The following is a 27,513-nucleotide window of genomic DNA, read 5'->3' on the forward strand; positions in this document are numbered from 1 at the left end:
AACCATCCACCTTACAGCCCAGACCTGGCGCCAAGTGATTATCACCTCTTCATGCATTTGAAGAAATGGCTCGGGTCACAGCGGTTTGATGACGACGAAGAGCTCAAAGATGCCGTCACAGGCTGGCTCCAGGCACAAGCGGGTGATTTTTATGCAGAAGGAATTTCAAAGCTTGTGAAGAGATACGATAAGTGCCTCAATCGCTATGGAGACTATGTAGAAAAATAGTGCAAAGATGTAGTTGTAAGATGTATATATTAAAATATTTTTATTTAACTTGGTGTATTTTTTTAAATCAACCGGAGGTTACTTTCTGAACGGCCCTCGTATTTACTTGGACGCACCAGGTGGCACCTGGAAAACAATTCTAATAAATCTGTTTCTGATGGAAATACATGCTAAACAACACATCACACTTGCACTGGCATCATCCAACATTGCAGAAACACTTATGGAAGGAGGACGAACTACCCATTCCGCCCTACAACTACCGGTGAATATAGCCGAAGAATAATTCCCGGTATGTAACACCTCAAGAGCTTCTGGACAAGGTGAACTTCGAAGGCAAGCTAAAATTATCATCTGAGAAAAATGCACAATGGCATACAAAAAATCACTTGAAGCCATGGACAGAAGACTTGCAAGGAAACTCTGAAGTGATGGGTAAAGATCCACCCAAAATCTCAGGTGATTTTTGACACACTTTCAGTTAGCTGTATCACCAAGTCATCACCAGCAGACAAGATCAATGCACACTTAAGAAAAGGCACATATCCTACTGACCAGATGACTGGCCTCATAAAACTCAAAAGTGATTTCTGCAACATAGCCACTGCTGAAAACGAAGTCATCAACCAAATTTATCCAAACATTGCCCACAACTTTACGAATTCAGACTGCCTATTTGAAACGACAATTTTGGCAATTAAAAATAACATTGTTGACAATATCAACTTTATTATTCAAAAGAAAATCCCCAGTGAGGAGATAATATGCAAATCAATCAACACAACCGAAGAAAGTGTGAACTTTCCTACAGAATTTCTAAACTCTTTGCAAGTACCAGGAATGCCATTACACTGACTCTAACTTAAAACTGGATCTCTGATCATACTACTCAGAAATCTCAATTCCTGAAAACTATGTAATGGAACAACAAGGATAATCTTCAAACAACTATCGAATAACATCATCGAAGCCAAACTTATTACTGGAAAGTACAAAGGACACACACTATTTATTTCCATAATACCACTCATATCTACTGAATTGCCACTCCAATTTAAAAGACTGCAATCTCCAATCAAATTATCCTACAGTTTTAAAGTTAACAAAGTGCAAGGACAAACTTTAAAATATTGCGGCATCAACCTCAAAGATTCGTGTTTCTCTCACGGTCAACTAGTTTGCTCTCGAGTAGGAAATTTGAAAAATTTGTACATATACACCCTGGATAACAAAATGAAAAACGTTGTTTATAAACAAGTGTTGTAAACCATTAAAATATGTTTTCAATAAAATTTGTTTATTTCTTATACTTTAAAGTTTATCCTTTTATTACAACTATAACACATTCTCATATCAACTCCCTGAGTGAAGTTGGGTACCTTAGCTAGTACTTCATATGGCTTTCCCACAGTTTTATACAGAGGATAGGCAAAACAATGTGAACACTCGTACTTACTTGGGGTTGGACCCCCATTTGCCCACAATACAGTTGTGATTCTTCTTGGAATATTGGAATACAATGATTGTATAGTCTCCAGTGGAATGTTATGCCACTCTTTGATCAGAACCTCTTCTAACTCCTGTAGTTACGAGGGAGGTGGAAATCTGCTCCAGAGTCTGTGCTCCAATACCTCCCACAAGGGTTTGATAATGTCCACGTCCGGGGAATGTACAGACCAGTGAAGACGCTGCAGTAGAGTTGCATGCTCCTCACACCACACTTGTACTTTCCTGGCTGTCTGAATGGGTGCATTATTGTCCTGAAATATGGGATCATTGTTGGGGAACAACATTTTAATCACGGGTGCACCTGATCATGAAAAACGTAATAATCATTGGCTTTAACACGACCTCAGAGTAATGATGGGACCAGCAAAAATACCGTAATATGGTTGCCCACACCATCACACTTCCACCTCCATGCTTAACCGTTGTAGGCTCCTTTTGGCATTCTCCATAAGTAAACCAACCCTATGTTGGAAATAACGAAAACACTGACTCAGACCATATGGCATGTTTCTGATGATCACCCGCCTAGGATTTATGCTCCTGACTCTTCTTTGCATAGGTTGTCACCCCTAATGGTTTCCGTGTAGCAGCCTGGCCATGAATATTCGCTTTATGGAGTCCTCGACAGACAGTGTTGATAGATACGGGTCTCGAGGATGGCTATTGAGCTCTGTAGTCACTTTAACTGTCTTAGTTCTGTGTTGTTTCAACTCAATTCACATTAGCGTATGACAATCTCTCTCATTTAGTTTTGATTTGCACCCACTGTTACACTTACACGATGTCTTTCCACGTTTTGTGTAGGCTGTCACGACTGTTGAAACAGTTGCTCCTGAAACATTCAATAAGTTGGCTGTCTTAGTTACTGATGCTCCAGCTAATCGGGCCCCCACAATCTGCCCTCTTTGTAACTCTGATATGTTTTTTATTGCACACTGACCTCGGCCTCTGAATGCAAATACGAAATGTGTACTACACGTATACAACCTGCACTGATGTCTAGTCCGTACTGAATACACACAGTCCAGCGCGACATGTGCCTTATCTGCATTGTTGACCATCAAACACAACCATCCCATTACTACCACTTTTTACATTATTTTGCATATCCCGTGTATGTTTCCTGCAACCCAATACTCATTGACACATTCGTCTGGTTTTCATAACTCACTACTGTCTCCCACTCGATTGTTGTTATGATTAAACATTCTCTTTCCTTCATCAGTAATTTATTGATTTTCTCCCCTCTGTTTCAAAAATGTCCCTCTATAAAATGAGTATACTGCAATGGTTACTGATATAGCTTTAATTTTAATTTTGGCAAAAAATTATCATCATCATTCACACACGAATTTTACTATTCTATGGCAGAACTCTTCAGAAAGAGCTCAAACCTACAGTAAAGAAAGTTAATTCTTTTCAATATATCTTATCAAAAATATCCACATCTGCAGCCATACTCTAAACCAAAATGAGTTGTATACCACAGGGTACTTCTTAAGGTAGCATACGTTACAGATTCTTCCCACTCCATTTGTGTGTGAAGCTTCAGACGAATACCTGCTTAAACGCCTTTGTGCATGCCATAATTAGTCAACCCGTGTCATTGTAGTTCCTACAGGAGAAATATAAAGGGGGCTGTAGTACATTCCTAGATTCCTTACTTACTGGTTCTCGACACTTTGTAAGTAGGCATTCGTGGGATTGTTGCTGTTTAACTTCAAGCATCTGCCAGGCCATAGATAAATGTTGGTGCGATACTCAGTCAAATGATTTTTGAAAGGCAAGAAACATTTCATCATCTGACTGAATTGATTCAGGATGTCATGTGAGAAAAGTGCAAGTTGAGATAGCATGTTTCACTAGTATTTCCATGACATTCTCCCATGATTCAGGTGACTCTGCAACCATTCGTATTGCTGTTTTTTGTACACATTCATATACCCTTTTAGTTGTATCTGGTATGGGTCTCAGAAAGTTCAGCAACATTCTACAACAGGTGTGTTAGTTTTTCATTAGCAGTCTCCTTTGCAGACTCACTGCATTTTACTACTATCCCCTACCAATGAACCAAGATCTTACTATCTGCTTTACCTACAAATCGAGCCAATGTGTCCATTCCATTTAATATCTCTACAAATTATTACAATTGATGATATGAATATAATAGAGGGAAACATTCCACATGGGAAAACATATCTAAAAACAAAGATGATGTAACTTACCAAACGAAAGCGTTGGCATGTTGATAGACACACAAACAAACACAAACACAAAATTCAAGCTTTCACAACGAACGGTTGCTTCGTCAGGAAAGAGGGAAGGAGAGGGAAAGACAAAAGGATGTGGGTTTTAAGGGAGAGGGTAAGGAGTCATTCCAATCCCAGGAGCGGAAAGACTTACCTTAGGGGGAAAAAAAGGACAGGTATACGCGCGCACACACACACACACACACACACACACACACACACACACACACACACACATATCCATCCACACATATACAGACACAAGCAGACATTTTTGGTTATGGTTTGGAAGTGGGTTACGTATTATTGAGTATATATAGGCGGGATAAAATTGTATGGTAGATTACGGTAAAAAGGAGAAGGTGAATACAAAGTGAAACTACTTGCAAAAACAGAAAGAGAAAGTAAGATGACAGAAAAGATTTAGAAATGCAACAGTGACAATAACAAACGTAATTGTTGGGTTCAAATTAATGATATGAATATAATAGAGGGAAACATTCCACGTGGGAAAAATATATCTAAAAACAAAGATGATGTAACTTACCAAACGAAAGCGTTGGCATGTTGATAGACACACAAACAAACGCAAATACACACACAAAATTCAAGCTTTCGTAACCAACGGTTGCTTCATCAGCAAAGAGTGAAGGAGAGGGAAAGACAAAAGGATGTGGGTTTTAAGGGAGAGGGTAAGGAGTCATTCCAATCCCAGGAGCGGAAAGACTTACCTTAGGGGGAAAAAAAGGACAGGTATACGCGCGCACACGCACACGCACACACATATATATATCCATCCGCACATATACAGACATAAGCATTTTTGGTTATGGTTTGGAAGTGGGTTACGTATTATTGAGTATATGTAGGCGGGATAAAACAAGCAGACATTTTCAGTACCACCCATGTCTGTATATGTGCGGATGGATATGTGTGTGTGTGCACGAGTGTATACCCGTCCTTTTTTCCCCCTAAGGTAAGTCTTTCCGCTCCCGGGATTTGAATGACTCCTTACTCTCTCCCTTAAAACCCACATCCTTTCGTCTTTCCCTCTCCTTCCCTCTTTCCTGACGAAGCAGCCGTTGGTTGCGAAAGCTAGAATTTTGTGTGTATGTTTGTGTTTGTTTGTGTGTCTATCGACCTGCCAGCGCTTTTGTTTGGTAAGTCTCATCATCTTTGTTTTTAGATATATTTTTCCCATGTGGAATGTTTCCCTCTATTATATTGTTAATATTTCACAGACACACGATGTAATGGAACAATCCATCCTGAACTTATAACAATATGTAATAAATTTCACAATATGTCCCTGATAAATGTGAACAATCTAGACTGAGACCTGCACACAACTCATGGTAAGCTCATGAATAAAAGAGGCAAAAAGACTGTCAGCAAATTAATTGTAGAGTAAGTTATATGAAATTCTCCACAAAGGGGTGTATATTTATTTATTTATTTATTTATTTTCTGTCCATATAACAAAAAGTTTTCAGACATTGTCAGGAAAATTTAGCTTACATAACACATATACAGTAAAATATTTACATTCTTTCATAACATCATATGGATCAGACACATGTCTGTACACAATATTTTTCAAAAGGGCATTACAAGTAGATTCCTCTACAGTGTAACACAATTTAGCTTATATTTATAATAGCGCAGTACACATAATACAGTGTATAATTACATTCTTTCATTCTAATAAGTGTATTGCCTTGGAATGGCACAATCCACCAAATCAGAATCTGCCACACAAACAGCCATTGCAGGCAAGCCTGGGGACTTGTAAAGCCTGCTGGACAGTTTGGTAGCCCAAAATCATTCTGTACAGTCCAGCAGGAGAAACTCAGACTTAATGTCATACACCAGAATTTCAGTAGTCTTAAAAACAAGCACAATGATCTGGATATTATTACATGTCTTGATAAACCTGATATTTTAGTCTTAACTGAACATTGGTACACTGAAGACCTAATTAGCATTAGTCAGCCACTCTCCATGAAAATTTGTTCTGCCGTTAGTGGGAAAAACAAGTTTGGGTGGTATACCAATCTTCACTGTGAAAGCAAGTAATATCAGCGTTATTGATGTACGTGCATTCTGTATAGAAGGAATCGCAGAATTTGCTGCAATAAATCTAAAATGGGGTAGAGAAAATATAGTATTTATCGGTGTGTATAGGCCACCTGGGGCATGTACGGACACATTTTTCAAAAATTTATCTGAGTTGCTGTTATACGTAGACAGTCAATTTTCTGGGTTAAAAGACTATGTAAATACTATAACAGGGGATATAAATATAGATTTATTAACCAATGATGCCAACACCAAAAAGGTACACTACCTACTTGATGAATTCAATCTGACACCACTTATCCATGAGCCTATCCATGAGCCAACTAGAGAGATTGGAAACAGCAAAACACTTCTGAATAATATAATAACAAACATGACCAATCTTTCCTACAGTGCATCTGTTCTAAAACTAGCCATCTCTGATCACCATGCAGTACACCTTCAATTGGAGACAAATAAGATGCCCTCTGCACCAAAAAGAAACTATATGTAATCAAAAGAACTGTGTATAATGATAACATCAACAGACTGAATTGCATGTTAGCAATTATATCATGGTTTGAGAATGATAAATTTTCCTATGATAGCTTTGCTGCTGATTTATACAACTGTTTTGATGCCCAGTTCTAGCCACAAAAGTTAAACACACTAAAATGTAAACAAAAATATCTGGATAAATAATGACATCATTAAGGCAAGGAAAAATTTACAATTATTCCATAGTGCAATGTTGAATAATAGACAAAATCTCAACCTAAGGGGGCCTTCAAAACTAATCAAGCATACCATAAAGATTTATTAATACAGATCAGCAGGAACTTCGTTGAAAACAAGCTTCAGGTTTCACACAGTGTTACAACTGGTGTCTAGGGAGTGATAAACAGTTTTAGAACAGGCAGAGACAAATCCTGCATGGGATTTATTACTGATTACAATGGAATAGTAGTAAGAGATCAACTTGAAATTGCTAACATATTCAATGAATATTTTTCTTCAATAGGGGAAGCTATCAGTGACAAACATAATAACCTGCAGTACATTTCTAAAGCCAATGCATCTGAGCACAGCATATATCTAGTGCCCACAAATTGCAAAGAAATAGTTGACATCATTAACTCTCTAAAATCTTCTAGTTCCACAGGGCATGATGGCCTCAGTATTAATGGATTAAAAATGTGCAGACAAAATGTTTCTGTACCTCTGTCTGTGGCAGTAAATAATATAGTGGAATCAGGCACCTTCCCAGGCAGACTAAAAATAGCTCAGGTAACCTCAATCTTTAAAAAGGAGACTCAAAATTCAAAACGACAGACCAAACTCAATACTTCCTGTCTTTTCCAAAATAGTTAACATCATATACAGCAGAATTATAAACTTCCTCCAAATGCACAATTTAATGTTTGAAAATCAAAATGGTTTCTTAAAATGTTAATCAACAAGCACAGCAACTGCTTAGTTAATTGAAGAGATAATAAGTGGAACCAGGAACAAGCAACATGTTGTTGGTATATACCTTAACCTCGAGAAAGCTTTCGATTGTGTGAACGCCACAATCCTATTAGTAAAGCTATGGAACATTGGCGTAAGAGACACTGCTCATGATCCAATAAAATCTTACATTAGTAACCAAAACCAGTTTGTACTGCTTAAAACTGAAAATGGTGTTCACATTCCTGACACGTTCCATATCATTACGAAGTGTCGTATTCATGATCTATGGAACAAGTATTAATCTAATTTAATCTAAACAAATCTAAAATCACTAATATAAAATATGGAGTGCCCCAGGGCTCAGTACTGGGTTCTCTTCTGTTTTTGATTTATATAAATGACACAAGATACTGCACTCAGAGTTCCAAAATAGTTCTTTATGCAGATAATACATCCATTGTGTGTAAAAATGGAACATTTAATGAACTAGAGACCACTATAATAACGTGGCAAACAAAACTGTTCAGTACTTTAATGAGAGCCACTTAAATGTAAGCAGTAGTGAAACATGTCTCGTGGAGTTTACCAACAGTAGTTTTAATGATGAAATTAAACTATACATAGGCAATGAATTAGTAAAAACAGAGTTTAGTGTAAAATTCCTTGGTTTAACCATTCAAAGCAATTTAAAATGGAACACACATGTTTACACTCCAGCATGTACGTTACCTAAGAATATATTTGCAATTAATATGATTAGAAAGTCCTGCAAAGACACTATTGTCCTAAAGACTACATACCATGCTCTATTCTTCTCTCACCTGATTACGGAATAGAAATTTGGGGAGCAACAACCAAAGCAAATATAAATAAGCTACTGCTATTTCAAAAACTGGCTATAACAATCGTGTGGAGCAAAATGTGAGGAATCATGCTGTGGCTTGTTTCCAAAAAGTGGTGTTCTAACTGTAGCAAACATGTACATTCTAAAAGCCACATTACTTGTTAAAAGACTGCAGCCCAACATTTGTTCCAATTTGAATCAATACAATACCAGAAATAAAGAAAAAATTTTCATCAACTGCCACAGAATAGCTCTCTATGAAAAGGGCCCGCAATAATATACAGGTTTAAAGTTAGCCAATGCACTGCCCAGTAAAGGTATGACCCTACCCACAATGAAGTTTAAATTTCAGCTAAAGAAATTCCTCTCACAAAATCCATTTTACACATTAGAAGAATACCATACCTGCATGCAAAGTAAGAAGTGCTTAAAATACGTAAATAGTGTTAAGCATCATTTTATTTGTAATTAAATCATTTTGTTAATCAGTGACATATTCAGAAGAATGTATTATTGTGCTATGTATCAAGAATCATAACCTGTTTCTATACACATGCAATGAATCATTCAATGCTGAATAAAGTATTATTATTATTATTACTATTTACTTATTATTAACCCCTCTCCCTGTGTCTCATCTCTTTCTCCTTCTACCTGCCCCATACAACATAAACCCCATTTGATGAAATGTAAGGATATATTCCAAAAGCTAGCAAGTTTGCTTTATCTTCTGTGTGTTAGCTGACAACTCAACATTTCTGCTGTTTGGTGAATGGTCTCCTTTATTCCTAAGTTATTTAGTTTTACATACATGACTGAAGTTCAATGAAAACAAGCAGAGGTAACAGTACAATACTATTACATCAAAGATGAAAATCTTTGTTTCTCACTTACCTATTCTTGGTTTGAGTTCCTGTAACAATGGCTGCTTCCGTGCAGCACCAGTTGTTGTCATGCCTATAACATGTGCTTCTCTCATTAATTCAAGATCCTCAGAATCACGTATTTCATCATACCGCATACACAGCCGTCTGTATTCTGCTTGTAACTGCCACACTCTCTTCATGAGAGTAGAGTGTAAGCAGCGACACCAGTGTTTGTATAAATACCAACGTTCTTCAGTGTTAAGGTCCCAGAGATTGTGAATATGTGTCAATCTATCAACAACACGTCCATCAATATTGACAACCTGTGTAAGGTGGTTCTTGAAGAACCTATAAGAAAATGAAAATCAGATTTCAATGTACTTTTAATTAAGAATTCAACTGGGATTCAGTCCCAGGATCTCCCACTTATTAGGCAATTGTGTTAACCATTGCTCCACCTGAACACACTGTTTATTGCAAGTGCACAGACTATCTCGGCATGCTTCTTGGCCTAACCACACTTCAACCAAGTCCCAGTCCCTGTCCCTAGTCCCAGTCCCAGACCCTTCCTCCCCCTCCACCTTCAATTTACATGTAATGCAGCTGTGGATTCTGAGTGGTATTTATTCTTTTGGACATGTCAGACAAAACAAACACCACACATTTACACAAAAATTTGTCTCACTGAAGAGTGAATACATAGAAAAGGACCCAACCATCACGAAGTTCCATGGTTGTAGCTTGATTTTTCAAAGAAATATTAAAACATTATGACTACTCTTCACACATTCCATGCCCGGTAGTTCAAGCCAGGAACATGAATGCTGAACTGTTGAACCAAAGTCCAAGTGCAGTACAGACCACATACTAAGATGCAGCCTAGCTCAGCATTGCTTCACTAACATATCAGAAGGTGTGAGTGAGAAGTTGTGACTGTCTCCTGCATTTGCCTGAATGATGATACTTGTGAATGTCACTCTTTTGTAATTAACATTTGCTATTCAGAAGACTACTATAGGCCGTATGTCCCTATCTTTCTTGTACTTTGACTCTGCATCTGTCTCTTTCTATTTTCTGCTTTCACCCCGTAAACATCATGGTTCATTTCGATCATCTTTTAATTTTTGACGCCCGCCCATAATGCATCTGACCCTGACCATCTACTAAATTCTGCTGACAATGAGGGCGAGGAGAGAGAGGAGAAAACTGCTGCTTGACTGACACACCTTCTGCAATACCAAACGAGAGTTCAGCAGAAACTTCACGTGTCCTATGTAATATCAAGTGAGAGTTCAGCAGAAACTTGACATGAACTCCATACTCACTGTGACACGGGAGAATCTCAATTTTCACTGTACGTTTATTTTTGTTTCTTATACGTGAATTCCCTACTCAGGAAGTTAGAAGATCTAAACTGCCTGACAAAAAGGTGAAGCACTCCAAAGACATGGTTGGATGTCAATGTAACTTTGAACACAAACACTATTCGTAGATATGTAGATCATTAGAATTGTGATATTCTGTGACATGTAGGAAAACCACCAGAGTGCATTAGTGTTGTTACCAGGCCTGGTAGGCTATATAAGGGGTGTGAACAGTGTTGGACATTTGAATGATCACAGTGAAACACATGGAGGTGCCATGCACTCAGGCAAGACAGAGATATCTGCACCTGGCAGAGTTAAGAGAACGCGGCCTCACTGTGGATCTTCATTTAGCCAACTGGGCAAATCATGCAATATGTAGATTTGTGGAGAATTCAGATGTGACAATGGGCCAATGTTGGACTGCACAGAAAGTGAGGGTAGACGTACTCGTCATCAAAATTCCTGTCAGCAACATCTGAATATTACAAGGTAGGATTGCCATATTGTGCACGAAGTACATTGTAACCCCTTTGTACATACATCTGCCATCTGAGAACAAGTAATGGACTCGATACTACACTCTGTGTTATCCTCCGCCATTGGTTGGACTAACAGCAGCCAGACTAAGAAATTAATGTTTCATGCATACGCTGCAATTAACACAAACGCCTACGTTTGGAATGGTACAATGACAGGGAAGCATAGACTGCAGATGAATGATGTCTCATTGTGTTCAGTGGTGAATCACAGTTCTTCATTACCCCGCACGACAGTTGTCAGCAGTATGGCAGCAGCCTGCAGGTAGGTCTCAGTCTTCCACTTTTTTGGAAAGGCACAATGATGCTTCTCCTGATGTCCTGGTGTGGAGAGCCACTGGTCATGACTTCAGGTAACAGCTGGCAGCTGGTAGTGACTGAGGGAACTCTGATGGCACAATGGTACATCCCATGTTACTTCTCAGGTGACAGTCACTTTTCAACAAGACAATGCTTATCTACGTCTGCCATGTGTCTTATGAACAGTTTCAATGATGCTCAGGTACTCCTGTCCCCACTAAAGAGCTGCAGATTTGTCCCAATAGACATCAACTACATCCCAAGATGTCAAGGACCAATTACAAGTTATGGGCCAGCTTGACTCAGGAGGTGATACAAAGGCTTTGATACCCTTTCCAAATGAATCAGTGCATGTTTCTAGGACAGAGGAGGTGCAACATCATACTGATAAGCAGGCTCATACTGCCACGTTTTAAGTATGTTTTACTAAATGTTCTAATCACTTAAGTCACACAGCCCATCAACACTCTTCCCTTTCTGGGCACTTCACTTTTTTTGTCAGGCAGTGTATATACAGGGTGGTCGGAAATTCCTGTTAGAAACTTCTAGGACCTGTAGCGGGAAGTGAGTACATAATATTTTGAATAGGAACCAACGTTCAGAAACTTACCATTTCCATGCTACAACCATTTGAAAATGTGATGCTAATGTGACCATTTTTACAAGTAGTCGACTGGGCTGATCCAGTATAACACTTGTTTTACAGTTCCACTCATTAATAGACAATGAGACCACTCATGTACTTGTTGACGGGTTCTCATTACGTGATGCACTAACATCTCTTCCAGTTCGGGCATGTGGGGCCTCCCTGGAGCATCACAGTCACGCCCGCTGCTGGTGAAGATACCCTTTCTCGAAACCGCTGCGTGATTGTGGCGAAAAGGGTATGTGATGTAGTCTGAAGTTGTTGACAACTATGTTGATAACGGCAATGAGCAGCTCTTCCATTGCCGTGAGCTTCACCATTCAGGAAGATCATATCGGTGTTTTCTGCAAACTTGTACTCAACCATGTTGCTACAACACTGACAGACGCGTGAATGAGGCTCAAAGTGAGCTAGGATAGGATGTGAAATGACATCAGCCGATCTGACGTAAGCACTCATCACTATTACTATCCTGTTGCAAACCTACCTAGCAAACACGTTTTCAAACAGCTGTAGCACAAAAACGGCAAGTTTCCGGACATGTGTTCCTATTCAAAATATTATGCACTCGTTCTCCTCTACAAGCATTAGAAGTTTGTAATGGGAATTTCCGAACACCCTGTATAATTTGAGGTGTCATTCAGAACCATCACAGCGCCTGGAAAGCAGTTTATAATAATGACAAACTGATTGGCTGAATATTTGGTCCCAGAGGCAATAACCCACAGAATCCAGTGTTGTGTCCACTTCAGTTCACATCTTGCATGGATATTAATTGATTTTATACACTTCACAGGTGCTGGGGTGGGTAGCTATCGATTCTGGAATTTTCAGCACCTGTCGTATGTTGTTGTTGTGGTCTTCAGTCCTGAGACTGGTTTGATGCAGCTCTCCATGCTACTCTATCCTCTGCAAGCTTCTTCATCTCCCAGTACCTACTGCAACCTACATCCTTCTGAATCTGCTTAGTGTATTCATCTCTTGGTCTCCCCCTACGATTTTTACCCTCCACGCTGCCCTACAATACTAAATTGGTGATCCCTTGATGCCTCAGAACATGTCCTACCAACCGATCCCTTCTTCTGGTCAAGTTGTGCCACAAACTTCTCTTCTCCACAATCCTGTTCAATACTTCCTCATTAGTTATGTGATCTACCCATGTAATCTTCAGCATTCTTCTGTAGCACCACATTTCGAAAGCTTCTATTCTCTTCTTGTCCAAACTATTTACCGTCCATGTTTCATTTCCATACATGGCTACACTCCATACAAATACTTTCAGAAATGACTTCCTGACACTTAAATCAATACTCGATGTTAACAAATTTTTCTTCTTCAGAAATGCTTTCCTTGCCATTGCCAGTTTACATTTTATATCCTCTCTACTTCGACCATCATCAGTTATTTTGATCCCCAAATAGCAAAACTCCTTTACTACTTTAAGTGTCTCATTTCCTAATCTAATACCCTCAACATCACCCGACTTAATTCGACTACATTCCATTATCCTCATTTTGCTTTTGTTGATGTTCATCTTATATCCTCCCTATTCCATTCAACTGCTCTTCCAAGTCCTTTGCTGTCTCTGACAGAATTACAATGTCATCAGCGAACCTCAATGTTTTTATTTCTTCTCCATGGATTTTAATAATACCTACTCCGACTTTTTCTTTTGTTTCCTTTACTGCTTGCTCAATATACAGATTGAATAACATCGGGGAGAAGCTACAACCCTGTCTTACTCCCTTCCCAACCACTGCTTCCCTTTCATGTCCCTCTACTCTTATAACTGCCACCTGGTTTCTGTACAAATTGTAAATAGCCTTTCGCTCCCTGTATTTTACCCCTGCCACCTTTAGAATTTGAAAGAGAGTATTCCAGTCAACATTGTCAAAAGCTTTCTCTAAGTCTACAAATGCTAGAAACGTAGGTTTGCCTTTCCTTAATCTTTCTTCTAAGATAAGTCGTAAGGTCAGTGTTGCCTCACGTGTTCCAGTATTTCTACGGAATCCAAACTGATCTTCCCCGAGGTCGGCTTCTACTAGTTTTTCCATTCGTCTGTAAAGAATTCGTGTTAGTATTTTGCAGCTGTGGCTTATTAAATTGATTGTTCAGTAATTTTCACATGTCAACACCTGCTTTCTTTGGGATTGGAATTATTATATTCTTCTTGAAGTCTAAGGGTATTTCACCTGTCTCATATACTTTGCTCCCCAGATGGTAGAGTTTTGTCAGGACTGGCTCTCCCAAGGCCGTCAGTAGTTCCAATGGAATGTTGTCTACTCCTGGGGCCTTGTTTCGACTCAGGTCTTTCAGTGCTCTGTCAAACTCTTCACGCAGTATCGTATCTCCCATTTCATCTTCATCTACATCCTCTTCCATTTCCATAATATTGTCCTCAAGTGCATCGCCCTTGTATAGACCCTCTATATACTCCTTCCACCTTTCTGCTTTCCCTTCTTTGCTTAGAACCAGGTTTCCATCTGAGCTCTTGATGTTCATACAAGTGGTTCTCTTATCTCCAAAGGTCTCTTTAATTTTCCTGTAGGCAGTATCTATCTTACCCCTATTGAGATAAGCCTCTACATCCTTACATTTGTCCTCTAGCCATCCCTGCTTAGCCATTTTGCACTTCCTGTCAATCTCATTTTTGAGATGTTTGTATTCCTTTTTGCCTGCTTCATTTACTGCATTTTTATATTTTCTCCTTTCATCAATTAAATTCAATATTCCTTCTGTTACCCAAGGATTTCTACTAGCCCTCGTCTTTTTACCTACTTGATCCTCTGCTGCCTTCACTACTTCATCCCTCAAAGCTACCCATTCTTCTTCTACTGTATTTCTTTCCCCCATTCCTGTCAATTGTTCCCTTACGCTCTCCCTGAAACTCTGTACAACCTCTGGTTCTTTCAGTTTATCCAGGTCCCATCTCCTTAAATTCCCACCTTTTTGCAGTTTCTTCCATTTTAATCTACAGGTCATAACCAATAGATTGTGGTCAGAGTCCACATCTGCCCCTGGAAATGTCTTACAATTTACAACCTGGTTCCTAAATCTCTGTCTTACCATTATATAATCTATCTGATACCTTTTAGTATCTCCAGGGTTCTTCCATGTATACAACCATCTATCATGATTCTTAAACCAAGTGTTAGCTATGATTAAGTTGTGCTCTGTGCAAACTTCTATCAGGCGGCTTCCTCTTTCATTTCTTAGCCCCAATCCATATTCACCTACTACGTTTCCTTCTGTCCCTTTTCCTACACTCGAATTCCAGTCACCCATGACTATTAAATTTTCGTCTCCCTTCACTATCTGAATAATTTATTTTATTTCATCATACATTTCTTCAATTTCTTCATCATCTACGGAGCTAGTTGGCATATAAACTTGTACTACTGTAGTAGGTGTGGGCTTCGTATCTATCTTGACCACAATAATGCGTTCACTATGCTGTTTGTAGTAGCTTACCCGCATTCCTATTTTCCTATTCATTATTAAACCTACTCCTGCATTACCCCTATTTGACTTTGTGTTTATAACCCTGTAGTCACCTGACCAGAAGTCTTGTTCCTCCTGCCACCGAACTTCACTGATTCCCACTATATCTAACTTTAACCTATCCATTTCCCTTTTTAAATTTTCTAACCTACCTGCCCGATTAAGGGATCTGACATTCCACGCTCCGATCCGTAGAACGCCAGTTTTCTTTCTCCTGATAACGACATCCTCTTGAGTAGTCCCCGCCCGGAGATCCGAATGGGGGACTATTTTACCTCCGGAATATTTTACCCAAGAGGACGCCATCATCATTTAATCATACAGTAAAGCTGCATGCCCTCGGGAAAAATTACGGCCGTAGTTTCCCCTTGCTTTCAGCTGTTCGCAGTACCAGCACAGCAAGGCCGTCGTATAAGAGGTCGTATTACCACACTGGTGATCGCCACATTCAATTCAGGCTTTAAAAATTTGTTGTTGAATGTGCAACATAGTCACTGCTTTCTATGTATGTTTGTAGATGAAACGTAAAATATGGGAATTTATAAATGTGGTAGGTGAAATGAAAAAAATTATAATTTTGTGTGAAGTTGCTAAAGTGAAGATAAATTATACACAAGGCCATTACATATTCTCTGACAGAATTCATCAGAGAGATGACTTCAGTCAAACATCAATTTTAAGACTTTGAATATCAGCTTACAAGTCAAGATAGGGTTTCAGACAGATTATATGGTGGCAACATAAGGATTTTAAAACAAGGTATTAAAGTGCAAAAAGTTTCCAAGTGAACTGAAAGAACCAGAGATTACTGAGAGTTTTAAAGGAAGCGTAAGGCAACAGTTGAGTCAAAAAAGTGAAAAGAATACAACAGAAGGTGAATGGGAAGCTTTCAGAGATAGTATAATGAAGGCAGCAGGGAATGAAATACACAAGTCCAGGATCAATCCTTGTATAACACACAAGCAGGTAAAATGAAATAACAACACCAAAATATGAGATTTACAGGAAGTGAGATAAGTGAAAACAGGACTGGCTAGAGGAGAAATATAAGGCTGCAGAACAATGCAGGACTATGAGAAACACTGATGTCACATATAGGGCAATTAAACAAGCATTTCGAGAAAAGAGAGGCAGATGTATAAATATTGAGAGCACAGATGGCAAGCCAGTGCCAAATAATGTAAGGATGGCTGAGAAGTGGAAGGAATATACAGAAGCGCTACATAGAAGAATGAACTTGGATACAAGGTTATAAAAAGGGAAGAGGAAGTACATGAAAATGAGATGGGAGATATGATGTAATGAAAAGAATCTGACAGACACTGAAAGACTTAAGTGAAAAGAAAAACACATGGAGTAAATGACATGCCCTGAGAATTATTGTGATCCTTGAGAACTGATCATATGAGGAAATTATTCCACCTGACATAGAGCATGTGCTTAGACTTCAACAAGAATGTAACACTTTTAATTCCAAAGGAGGCAGGTGCTGAAAAGTATAAAAATTATAGAAACCATCATTTTATGAAGCCATGCGTGTAAAATACTGACACAAATTATTTACAGAAAAATGAAAGGACTGGTAGGAGTCAGTCACGTGGAGATCATTCTGTATTCCGGAGACATGTAAGAACACAGAACTGACCCAATGATTAGATCGCAGTAAAGCAAACCTACATTTATATAACATTTGTGTATTTAGAGAAAAGTCTGACGATGTTGACTGGAATACAGTCTAAGATAGTAGGCATAAATACAGATAGCAAAACTTTATCTACAATTTGCACACAAACCAGATTGGAGTTACAAGACTCAAAGTATATTAAAGGGAAGTAGCAGTTGAGAACAGAGTGGAACACAGTTGTAACCTCTCCCCAATGTTAGAGAGAGAGAGAGAGAGAGAGAGAGAGAGAGTGGGAGGGGGAGGGGGAATGTGTGGGAGTGGGAGAGAGGTGGAAAGGAGAGGGGGAGAGAGAGAGAGGGGGGGGAGGGGGAGAGGGGGAGTGAGGGAGAAAATAAGCAAGTGGCAAAGGAAACCAAGGAGAAATTTGGGAATGGCATTCAGGGAGAAGAAATAAAAGTAATGAGGTCTGATGATGACATTTTCTTTCCGCCAGGGATGGGAAAGGACTTGAAAGAGTAGTTGAATGAAATGGATAGTGCCTTGAAAAGAGGTTATAAGATAAACCTCAACAAAAAAAAGTGTAATGGAATTAGTTAAATTAAATCAGGTGATGCTGAGGAAATTTGATTATGAAATTAGATGCCAAAAGTAATAAATGAGTTCAATTATTTGGGTAGCAAAATAACACAATGACCAAAGAAGAGAGGATACAATATGCAGACAGGCAGTAGCAAGAAAAGTACTTCTGAAAAAGAGAAATTTGTTAACATTGTACATAAGTTTAAATATTAGGAACACTTTTTTTGAACTGGAGTGTGGCCTTCTATGGAACTGAAATATGAACAAAGAGTTCAGACGTGAACTGTCTATAAGCTTTTGAAATGTGGTGCCACAAACAGTGTTGAAAATTACAAGTGTAAACTGTATAACTAATTAAGTAGTACTGAATCAAACTGAGGTCAAAACAATTTACAGTACAAACAAACTACAAGACTGAGATTGAAGTTTACTGTGACAGTGAAGTTATCTGGTAGTGTACAGCAGGTGTAGGTGAAACCAAGTTAATTGTTGTGTAGTTTTACCGGCCACCTGACTCCGCTGTGACAGTTATAGAGCCATTCAAAGAAAGTCTACGGTCAGTGACATGGAAGTACCCAGGTCTTGCAATACTAGTTGGAGGTGACTTTAACGTACTGAGTATAGACTGTGATGTCTATGGAGTCATTGGAACGGGAGGGGGGTTATAGACAGGCAGTCATGCAAAATACTTTTGAACACATTTTCTGAAAATGCTTGAGCAGCTAGCTCAGCAGCCCACATGCAACAGAAATATCTTAGACCTTCCAGCTACAAACAGGGCAGACCTTATTGAAAATGGCAGTATAGAAATGGGGATTAGTGATCATGATGTCATTATGGCAACTATAGTTAGGAAATCAGTCAAGGAGGGTGTTTCTGCTAGATACAGCAGACAAGCAGTTGTTACCATCTCACTTAGACAGTTAATTTACATCACTTATTTCCAGTAAGATGAGCAGACAGGAATTTTGGGTCAAGTTCAAGCAGATTGTAAATCGTGGTCTGGAGAGTTATGTGCCTAGTAAATGGATAAAGGATGGAAAAGACACAAGGTTTAATAACAAAATTCAGAAGATGCTGAGGATGCAGCGTTTGCTGCACTCTCGGTTCACAAGAGAATGCACAAATGATGACAAGCAAATGTTAGTAGAGATTTGTACATCTGTGAAAAGATCTATGCACGAATCATACAACAGCCGTCACCATCACACCTTAATTCTGGTCCTATGTAAAACTGCTAAGCGGGTCTAAGGTTTCCACTCAGTCCCTTGTTGGCCAGTGGTGTGTCAGTTGAAGATAGCAAAACAAAAGAGTGTGTTTTATATTTCATGTTCACGAAATCATTCACACAGGAGAATCTTACAAACATACTGTCATTTGATCATCGGTCAGACTCTCATATGGACAACACAGTAATAAGCATACCCGGTGTGGAGAAATAACTGAAAGATTTAAAAACAAATAAATCCCCGTATGAAATCCCAATTCAGTTTTACATAAAACACTGAAGATGATGTTTGGTTTGTGGGGCGCTCAACTGCACAGTCATCAGCACCCGTACAAAGTCTCAATTTTTACACAGTCCAATTTCTTTTCGCAATCCAATCTAGTCACTCTCAAAAATTATGATGATGAAATGTGGAGGACAACACAAACACCCAGTCCCCTTGCAGAGAAAACCCCCAACCCGGCCAGGAATCGAACCGGAACCCTGTGATCCAGCCCCTAGACCACAACCCGTAGACTACAAAGAGTACTCTACAGCATTAACCCCTTACCTAGCCTGCATTTATTGTGAATCTCTCACCCAGCACTAAGTCCCAAGTGACAAGAAAAAATTGCAGGCGCCTGCACTATATAAGAAGGGTAGAAGAATGGACCCGCAAAATTACAGACCAATATCCCTAACTTCAGTTTACGGCAGAATCCTTGCTTTCAGTCTGAATATAATAAACTTTCTTGAGAATGAGAAGCTTATGTTTACAAATCAACATGGTTTCAGAAACCATCACTCGTGCAAAACTCAGCTTGCTCTTTTCTCATATGATATACTGTGAACAATGGATGAAGGGCAACTGGCAGATACCACATTTCTAGATTTCCAGAAGGCGTTTGACACACTGCCACAGCAGGCTGTTAAGGAAGGTGTGAGGATATGGAATAAGCTCACAGACATTTGACTGGCTTGAAGACTTCTTGAGGAACAGAACCCAGCATGTTGTCCTCAACAGTGAGTGTTCATCAGAGACAAGGGTATCATCAGGAGAACCCCAGGGAGGTGTGATAGAACCCCTGTTTTGTTCTCTATATAAATAAATGATTTGATGGACAGGGTAGGCAGCAGTTTGCAGTTGTTTGCTAATGCTGCTGTGATGTACAGTAAGGTATCAAAGTTGAGTGACTGTAGGAAGGTATGTGATGACTTAGACAAAATTTCTAGTTGGTGTGATGAATGGCAGCTAGCTCTACAAATGGAAAAATTTAAGTTAATGAGGAAGAGTAGGACACAGTATTACTAGTGTCCTGGTTGACACAATCAAATCATTTAAATTTCTGGGCCTAATGTTGCAAAGCAATACGAAAAGGAACAAGCATGTGAGAATTGTGGGAGAAAAGGCGAATGGTCAACTTCGGTTTACTGAGAATTTTAGGAAAGAGTGCTTCACCTATAAAGAGACCACGTAGATGACACTAGTGCAACCTAGTCTAGAGCACTGCTTGGGTGTTTGGGATCCATACCAGGTTGGATTGAAGGAAGACATTGAAGCAATTTAGAGGCTGCGTGCTAGATTTGTTACAGGTCGGTTGAACAAAACGTAAGCATTAAAGAGATGCTTTGAGAACCCAGATGGGACTCCCTAGAGGAAAGGTGATGCTCTTTTCAAGAAACACTATTGAGAAAATTTAGAGAACCGGCATTTGAAGCTGACTGCTAACGATTCTACTGCCACCAACGTACACTGCACATAAGGACCACAAAAGATAAGATACGAGGAATTAGATCTCATTCGGACAGTCAGTTTTCCCTCACTCTATTTGCGAGTGGAACACAAAGAAATGACAAGTAGTGGTACAGGGTACCCTCTGCCATGCACCTTACGGTGGCTTGCTGAGTGTCCTGGTAGATGCAGATGTAGATCTGGGTTAAAATTCCAATCTAGCATAAACCTTCAGTTATCGTGATATTTTCATTTCATAAGAGGTTTAATATTTCTGAACTGTTTTTATTTCTTTTATTTCTGTAATTGCACCTTCAATTATTTTACCCCCACTGAATCAATTTCATTTCAGTTAATTTAAATCAATTAATACATAGAAAATTGTTTAAAATATAGCAGTACAGGATAGATGTATTCTTGAACAAACTGGTGAAATATCCTTTGCTGACAATCTTTTAAATCAATTTATTATTGCCATATGCAAAGTGTCTGGTAGAACAGGTGCTAGTTATGGGCTCTGAGACAGCACTGCCCCAAAAGATATAGTACAATATATTTCTCAATACTGGATTACAGAATTCAAATTATCAGGATTAGAATACTTTCCACACATATCTTAATACTGTCAATCAACGTTATATGAAATGTTGATATCGAGTGACAATTTTCAAACAAGTAGTACCCAGTCTTAAGGCTGTGGCTTGAAATGCCTGTTAGCTTCATGTAGCAGAAGTTAGGGGGCATGGTCTATATGGAGTACAGTTCTTGTGGGCATCCCAAAGGCTCTGTTTGTTCAGTGTAAGGGTGTCCTACCAATCGCCACACGATTTTCACTTTCCACTACTTACACCAAAAGGGAATCAACAGAATGGGTATGTTCCACTCTCAAATCCATTTCTGTATATCTCTACTATACTTTGATGTGTCAACAACACGTGTTTAATACTGCTGTTTTGATACTAGTGAAGGTACTAATTTGTTTCTAGCATTGGTGATTCTACCTGCAGTAGGAAAGGCATGTTAAGTTTGTTAACATCTCACTGGAGTGTACTATAATATAGCATTGTGTCACCAGGAAGTAAGTGTTTCACAAATGATTAAAGGAAATAAGCATGCAAAACATGTCCTATACTTGAAACTTCCTGGCAGATTAAAACTGTGTGCCCGACCGAGACTCGAACTCGGGACCTTCGTCTTTCGCGGGCAAGTGCTCTACCATCTGAGCTACCGAAGCACGACTCACGCCCGGTACTCACAGCTTTACTTCTGCCAGTATCTCGTCTCCTACCTTCCAAACTTTACAGAAGCTCTCCTCGCAGGAGAGCTTCTGTAAAGTTTGGAAGGTAGGAGACGAGATACTGGCAGAAGTAAAGCTGTGAGTACCGGGCGTGGGTCGTGCTTCGGTAGGTCAGATGGTAGAGCACTTGCCCGCAAAAGGCAAAGGTCCCGAGTTCGAGTCTCGGTCGGGCACACAGTTTTAATCTGCCAGGAAGTTTCATATCAGCGCACACTCCGCTGCAGAGTGAAAATCTCATTCATGTCCTATACTTATTACGCAAAACTTTGGAATGTGAGCTTACGGTGAAAGTGAAGGAACTTGGTGCACACAAATCCAATATAAACATCAGTCAAGAATAAAAATTCTGCAAATCCAGAAAAAGGTATATACTCAGTTTCAACAAAGCAATGTACAACAGCATGTTTAGCCACTGATCTTACATTTTGTGATACTTTAGCACAACAAAGGTACTAAAAATAAAGTGTTTTGGAGAGAGCTTTGATGTGGTGTGAGACTTAAACTGCATATACGTAAGCATGTGTATGAACACCAGCCAAAAAGATGTGCTGGTTTCACATATACATAAATCAACATAGGGGCTGCTCAGTGTGTTTGTCAGCCAGTCACAGCACAGGGCTTGTGGTGTTATGGAACATCATTTTTTTCATCACACGAACTCATAAATTCCTTGGATTCAACACACGTGAAAAGACATTAAATGTCTCAAGCGAAAATGAAAACGTGAGAAACATTAAGCATGCAATGAAGGTAACACATACCACATTAAAGATCTCTCCAAAATGCATCAATTTTAGTACTATTTGCTATGATAAATGTAACATCAGCAGCTAAATATGGTATCCAAAGAATATGTCTATTTAGCTTTTGGGGTTATTAAGTACCTGGTTATAAGCAGAAGAAACGGAGGTACAGAGGGTACGCTTTGTAGAGAGTCCTGGCACCATAATTCTGATCAGTAAATGCAGCCTTCACCAACATGCAAACAACAATTCACATCTGCGGCAGAATACATGGCGTAGTCCATATCAATTCAGGTAGGCTAGGAAAAAAATTTACCTTCTTAGTCTCGGATGTTATTGAATTTAGCATATGTTAAAATGAAGGACTAAGTAAGGAACAAGTATTTTTTTTCCTCCAAAAAAAATTCTGCTCCGAGATACAGCCCTCCAAAGATGACACTGTGTATACCATTTTGAAGACGCGAATTTTGGAAAAATTTTTAAAATGTATCTCTGGAACAGTTCTAGATATTTTGTTGGTTTTTTTATTATTTGAAAGATCATTGCTTTATGATTACAAAGAACTTCTCCATTTGGTCTTATCTGTCAAAGTTCTTTTACTATAGCATTCTGGACTTTTTTTTACAATTTATGGCTTTTTTTTCCAAAAATGCCAATCTACAATTTTTTTCTGTTGATTAGTACCATATTGTTCTACATTCCCTGAAAAGGAGAGCATCCACTTCTAGATTGAATAGGTTTTATAAACAACTGAAATTTCTGCCATACATAAAACCTGTTTTATTACCACTTTATCACATAACAGACTTATAATTTTAGTTTTGAAAGATGAGTAAGCAACTCATTTTTTCAAGCATTTTAAATGGTTCCAAAATGTATGTGAAAGGTCCAAAGACTTAAAGGTTTCAATTTTTACAACTTCTGTGCACTCTGTTTTGTACTGAAATTAGCCAGTCAATGAACTACGAATGTGTTCCGCTGCTTCAGCATCTTCCTTTGATATCGAGTGATGCCTTCCTGTTGAAAAAATAGGAACTGGAGCACTCCAGTCTTCAAAACATTGTACACAGGAAATGAGGACTGATGGTGTTGTTGCTGTCTTTCAGCTGGAAACCTACATCCAGCAGCTGGTCCATGTGGTACCATAAAGTTCACTACAACTTAGTTTAACTCATAACTGGTGTCTATAATCTCTGCAAACCACCAGTCACTGTCACACACACACACACACACACACACACACACACACACACACACACACCATAAACATCCCCCTTCTCAGGTTGTGAATCTGTTTCTGAGGTGTTGGCCGAACGAACGAAATTTCTTCTTTCTTGCTCTTTAAAGTGCATGCAATATGAGTTCGCCCATCATTGAGTCCAAAAATGTGTCTTCTGGATTCCTTTCACAGGAGTAGTTTGTTTGGACCATTCTTCTTTTTTCTGCTCACAGAATTCTTCAATTTCCTCTTTGGACAAAAGAATGAGGGCTGTAGATGTGTAAGATTTAATGACTTTCGTAAAATCCTCAGCATTCTGAATACAGCTGTATTTGGTCTGGAAAGATTACGTTTTGAAGCATTGTGCTTCAGCAGGCCTTTTACACCATCACAAGACTCCTTCCTGTGACCAGTAGCACTGTATACCGAGTCAGTTGGCACAAGCGACTTACTCAATTCAAACAGCTGGTAACGATTTTTAAGATGACTAGGTGCACCATCAGAAATAATAATGATCTCTGCCCCTGTTGGCAGTTGAAAAATTTTGCACATTGCTAGCAAAGCATGTGCTGAGTCATGTCCTGTGTCATCATTTATAACTGCAACACTTGTGGTTTTGTTTTGCAAATATGTCACTCCTGTAAAAATTGAAACCTGGTCATTACTCCAATGATACCCTTGTACTTCTTGTGGGAGAATTACAGATCAGTTCTCAGCAAAATCTCAGTGAAGCACTAAACATAGTTCTTCAGCCTGTACACACCCTTTCACTTCTGCAATGTGTTGTTGATGTTGCAATTACTTGAGATGCAGACCATTTACAAAGTTCATCAATGAAACTGTCAAAGGCAACATTTTTCGTAATTAGTTTATTTTCCTCCCATGTCGCATATGTAACTTCTGCAGAGTTATCTGCCATGTCTTCCATGCCAAGTGTCTGTAAAGACAGTCCTCCCTTTCCAGGGCAGTCACCACATTCCTGAAACAAACAAGTCTCTCATTTTATGTCACAGGCTACTAATGACTTCACACGCCCAACCAAGGTGTCATATGTCATGTGCTCCACTAAGTTCTTCAAAGTTATCACACAAAGATCAAAATTCGAGCAGTAAACACATAAACAGACGTCTCTAGGTGGGTGTGAAAAACTACCCACTTGGGTTGTACTGCATAAAGTTTTTATCTTCCAATATGTGAAGTAGTTGCTCTTATCAATTGCAAAAGTTTCTTTAATACTATGAGTCATGTACCTCTTCACTTTCACAACTTTTTTATCTTCAACTGTTACAGTTACAGTGTCTTTTTTTGTTGGCACTCTGGTGAGAACAGCCCCATTTATCTTCCAGATAAAATTAATGCACAATTTGAACTTGAGCTGCTTTTACAGGATGACCATAATAGGGATCTGGTCTTCCAAAGACTCCTTTTACAGACCTCACATTTCTTGATTTGTCCACGATGTACTTTGATACTGATGGAACGTGGTTCAAAATTGTTTTCTTTGAAAATGTCTCTGGAACAATAGTTGAAACTTGCATCTTTTCATTGTAGGATGCACACTATTCAACAGCTGAATTGATATTTGTGAAAAATTCCTGGCAAGAGGTGCAAGAGTGCTTTGGTTCATTTTCTTCTGAAGATGGAATTTCTACTTTGAAGAGAGTGGTCAGTTTTGCTGTAGTGTATTCATCCACAACTTTAGTAATTTCTCTGCACTTTCTCGGTGCACGGAGCTAATGACTCGCCTTCACTGACCACAGTTTCTTAACAGGACTAACACCTACCTCTGTAGTTGAATGATTCAGATTATATAATTCTTCCTCTATTGATGCAAGATCTGCATCATCTGCACCGTGGGAGGCTTCACCTTGTTCAGATATTATCAATGTTGTTACTCTGTCAAAACATTTAGAATACAAAAAGTCACCACTGGAAACATCTTCAAATGAGAACACTTATTTCCAACATGACCAAAGTCTGTTTTTCCATTTGTCTTATGTATCACTCACTCTTTTATGCACACGCAAATATTCAGCACACTTCACCCTCCTGTGGCCCCAGTCAGAAGACATTTCAAACAGTCCTTTTCACAAAACAAACTGCAACTGTGTCAACTGGCAAATTCCTCACAAAAACAGAGAACTCACATGCATGGTCTCAGATTTCTTAAAAGCCTCTCCAGTAAACAAGTTAGCACTGAAAAACTACAATACAAAAACCTGCAATGAACAACAGTGACAAAGAACCTGACAAGAAACCACAACAAAGTGTAAGAAATATCTGCAACAATGAAAGTGAAAAGAAATAACTGCAACAAAGAAAGTGATCAGAAATAACTGCAACAAAGAAAGTGATCAGAAATAACTGCAACAAAAAAAGTGTTAAGAAATAACTACAACAAAGACAACAGAAATAAACACTGTAACAAAGAAATTAGTAAGAAACAACTTCAGTACAGACATACATTACGGTACCCGTAGAAGTTAAAAAAAAAAAAAAAAAAAAAAAGATTTTCTAAAATAAAACCTGTTCAAAAGTGGAAGCTCTCCTTTTCACATAATACAGTACTACGTGGTATTGCTGCTGCTTTTGTTGTGGTGTTCCTCAGTCCTGAGACTGGTTTGATGCAGCTCTCCATGCTACTCTATCCTGTGCAAGCTTCTTCATCTCCCAGTACCTACTGCAACCTACATCCTTCTGTATCTGTTTAGTGTATTCATCTCTTGGTCTCCCTCTACCATTTTTACTCTCCACGCTGCCCTCCAATACCAAATTGCTGATCCCTTGATGCCTCAGAACATGTCCTACCAACCGATCCCTTCTTCTGGTCAAGTTGTGCCACAAACTTCTCTTCTCCCCAATTCTATTCAATACCTCCTCATTAGTTATATGGTCCACCGATCTAATCTTCAGCATTCTTCTGTAGCACCACATTTCAAAAGCTTCTATTCTCTTCTTGTCCAAACTATTTACCGTCCATGTTTCACTTCCATACATGGCTACACTCCATACAAATACTTTCAGAAATGACTTCCTGACACTTAAATCTATACTCGATGTAAACAAATTTCTCTTCTTCAGAAACGTTTTCCTTGCCACTGCCAGTCTACATTTTATATCCTCTCTACTTCGACCATCATCAGTTATTATGCTCCCCAAATAGCAAAACTCCTTTACTACTTTAAGTGTATCTTTTCCTAATCTAATTCCAACAGCATCACCTGACTTAATTCGACTACATTCCATTATCCTCGTTTTGCTTTTGTTGATGTTCATCTTATATCCAACTTTCAAGACACTTTCCATTCTGTTCAGCTGCTCTTCCAAGTCCTTTGCTGTCTCTGACAGAATTACAATGTCATCGGCGAACCCCAAAGTTTTTATTTCTTCTCCATGGATTTTAATTCCTACTCCAAATTTTTCTTTTGTTTCCTTTACTGCTTGCTCACTATACAGAGTGAATAACGTCGGGGATAGGCTACAATCCTGTCTCACTCCCTTCCCAACTACTGCTTCCCTTTCGTGCCCCTCGACCCTTATAACTGCCATCTGGTTT

At 38.9% G+C, this 27,513-nt stretch overlaps 1 protein-coding gene across 1 annotated transcript in view; it reads right to left on the reverse strand.

Moving 5' to 3' along the window:
- Positions 1 to 27,513, reverse strand: part of LOC126237201 (NFX1-type zinc finger-containing protein 1-like) — a 383,285-nt gene that overhangs the window by 299,196 nt on the left and 56,576 nt on the right. The window contains exon 3 of the mRNA XM_049947081.1: positions 9,235 to 9,554. Within this exon, the coding sequence (XP_049803038.1) occupies positions 9,235 to 9,554 (320 nt within the window). The remainder of the gene's footprint in view (positions 1 to 9,234; positions 9,555 to 27,513) is intronic.

This window comes from Schistocerca nitens, chromosome 2 (genome assembly GCF_023898315.1).
Source record: "Schistocerca nitens isolate TAMUIC-IGC-003100 chromosome 2, iqSchNite1.1, whole genome shotgun sequence".
NCBI lineage: Eukaryota > Metazoa > Arthropoda > Insecta > Orthoptera > Acrididae > Schistocerca > Schistocerca nitens.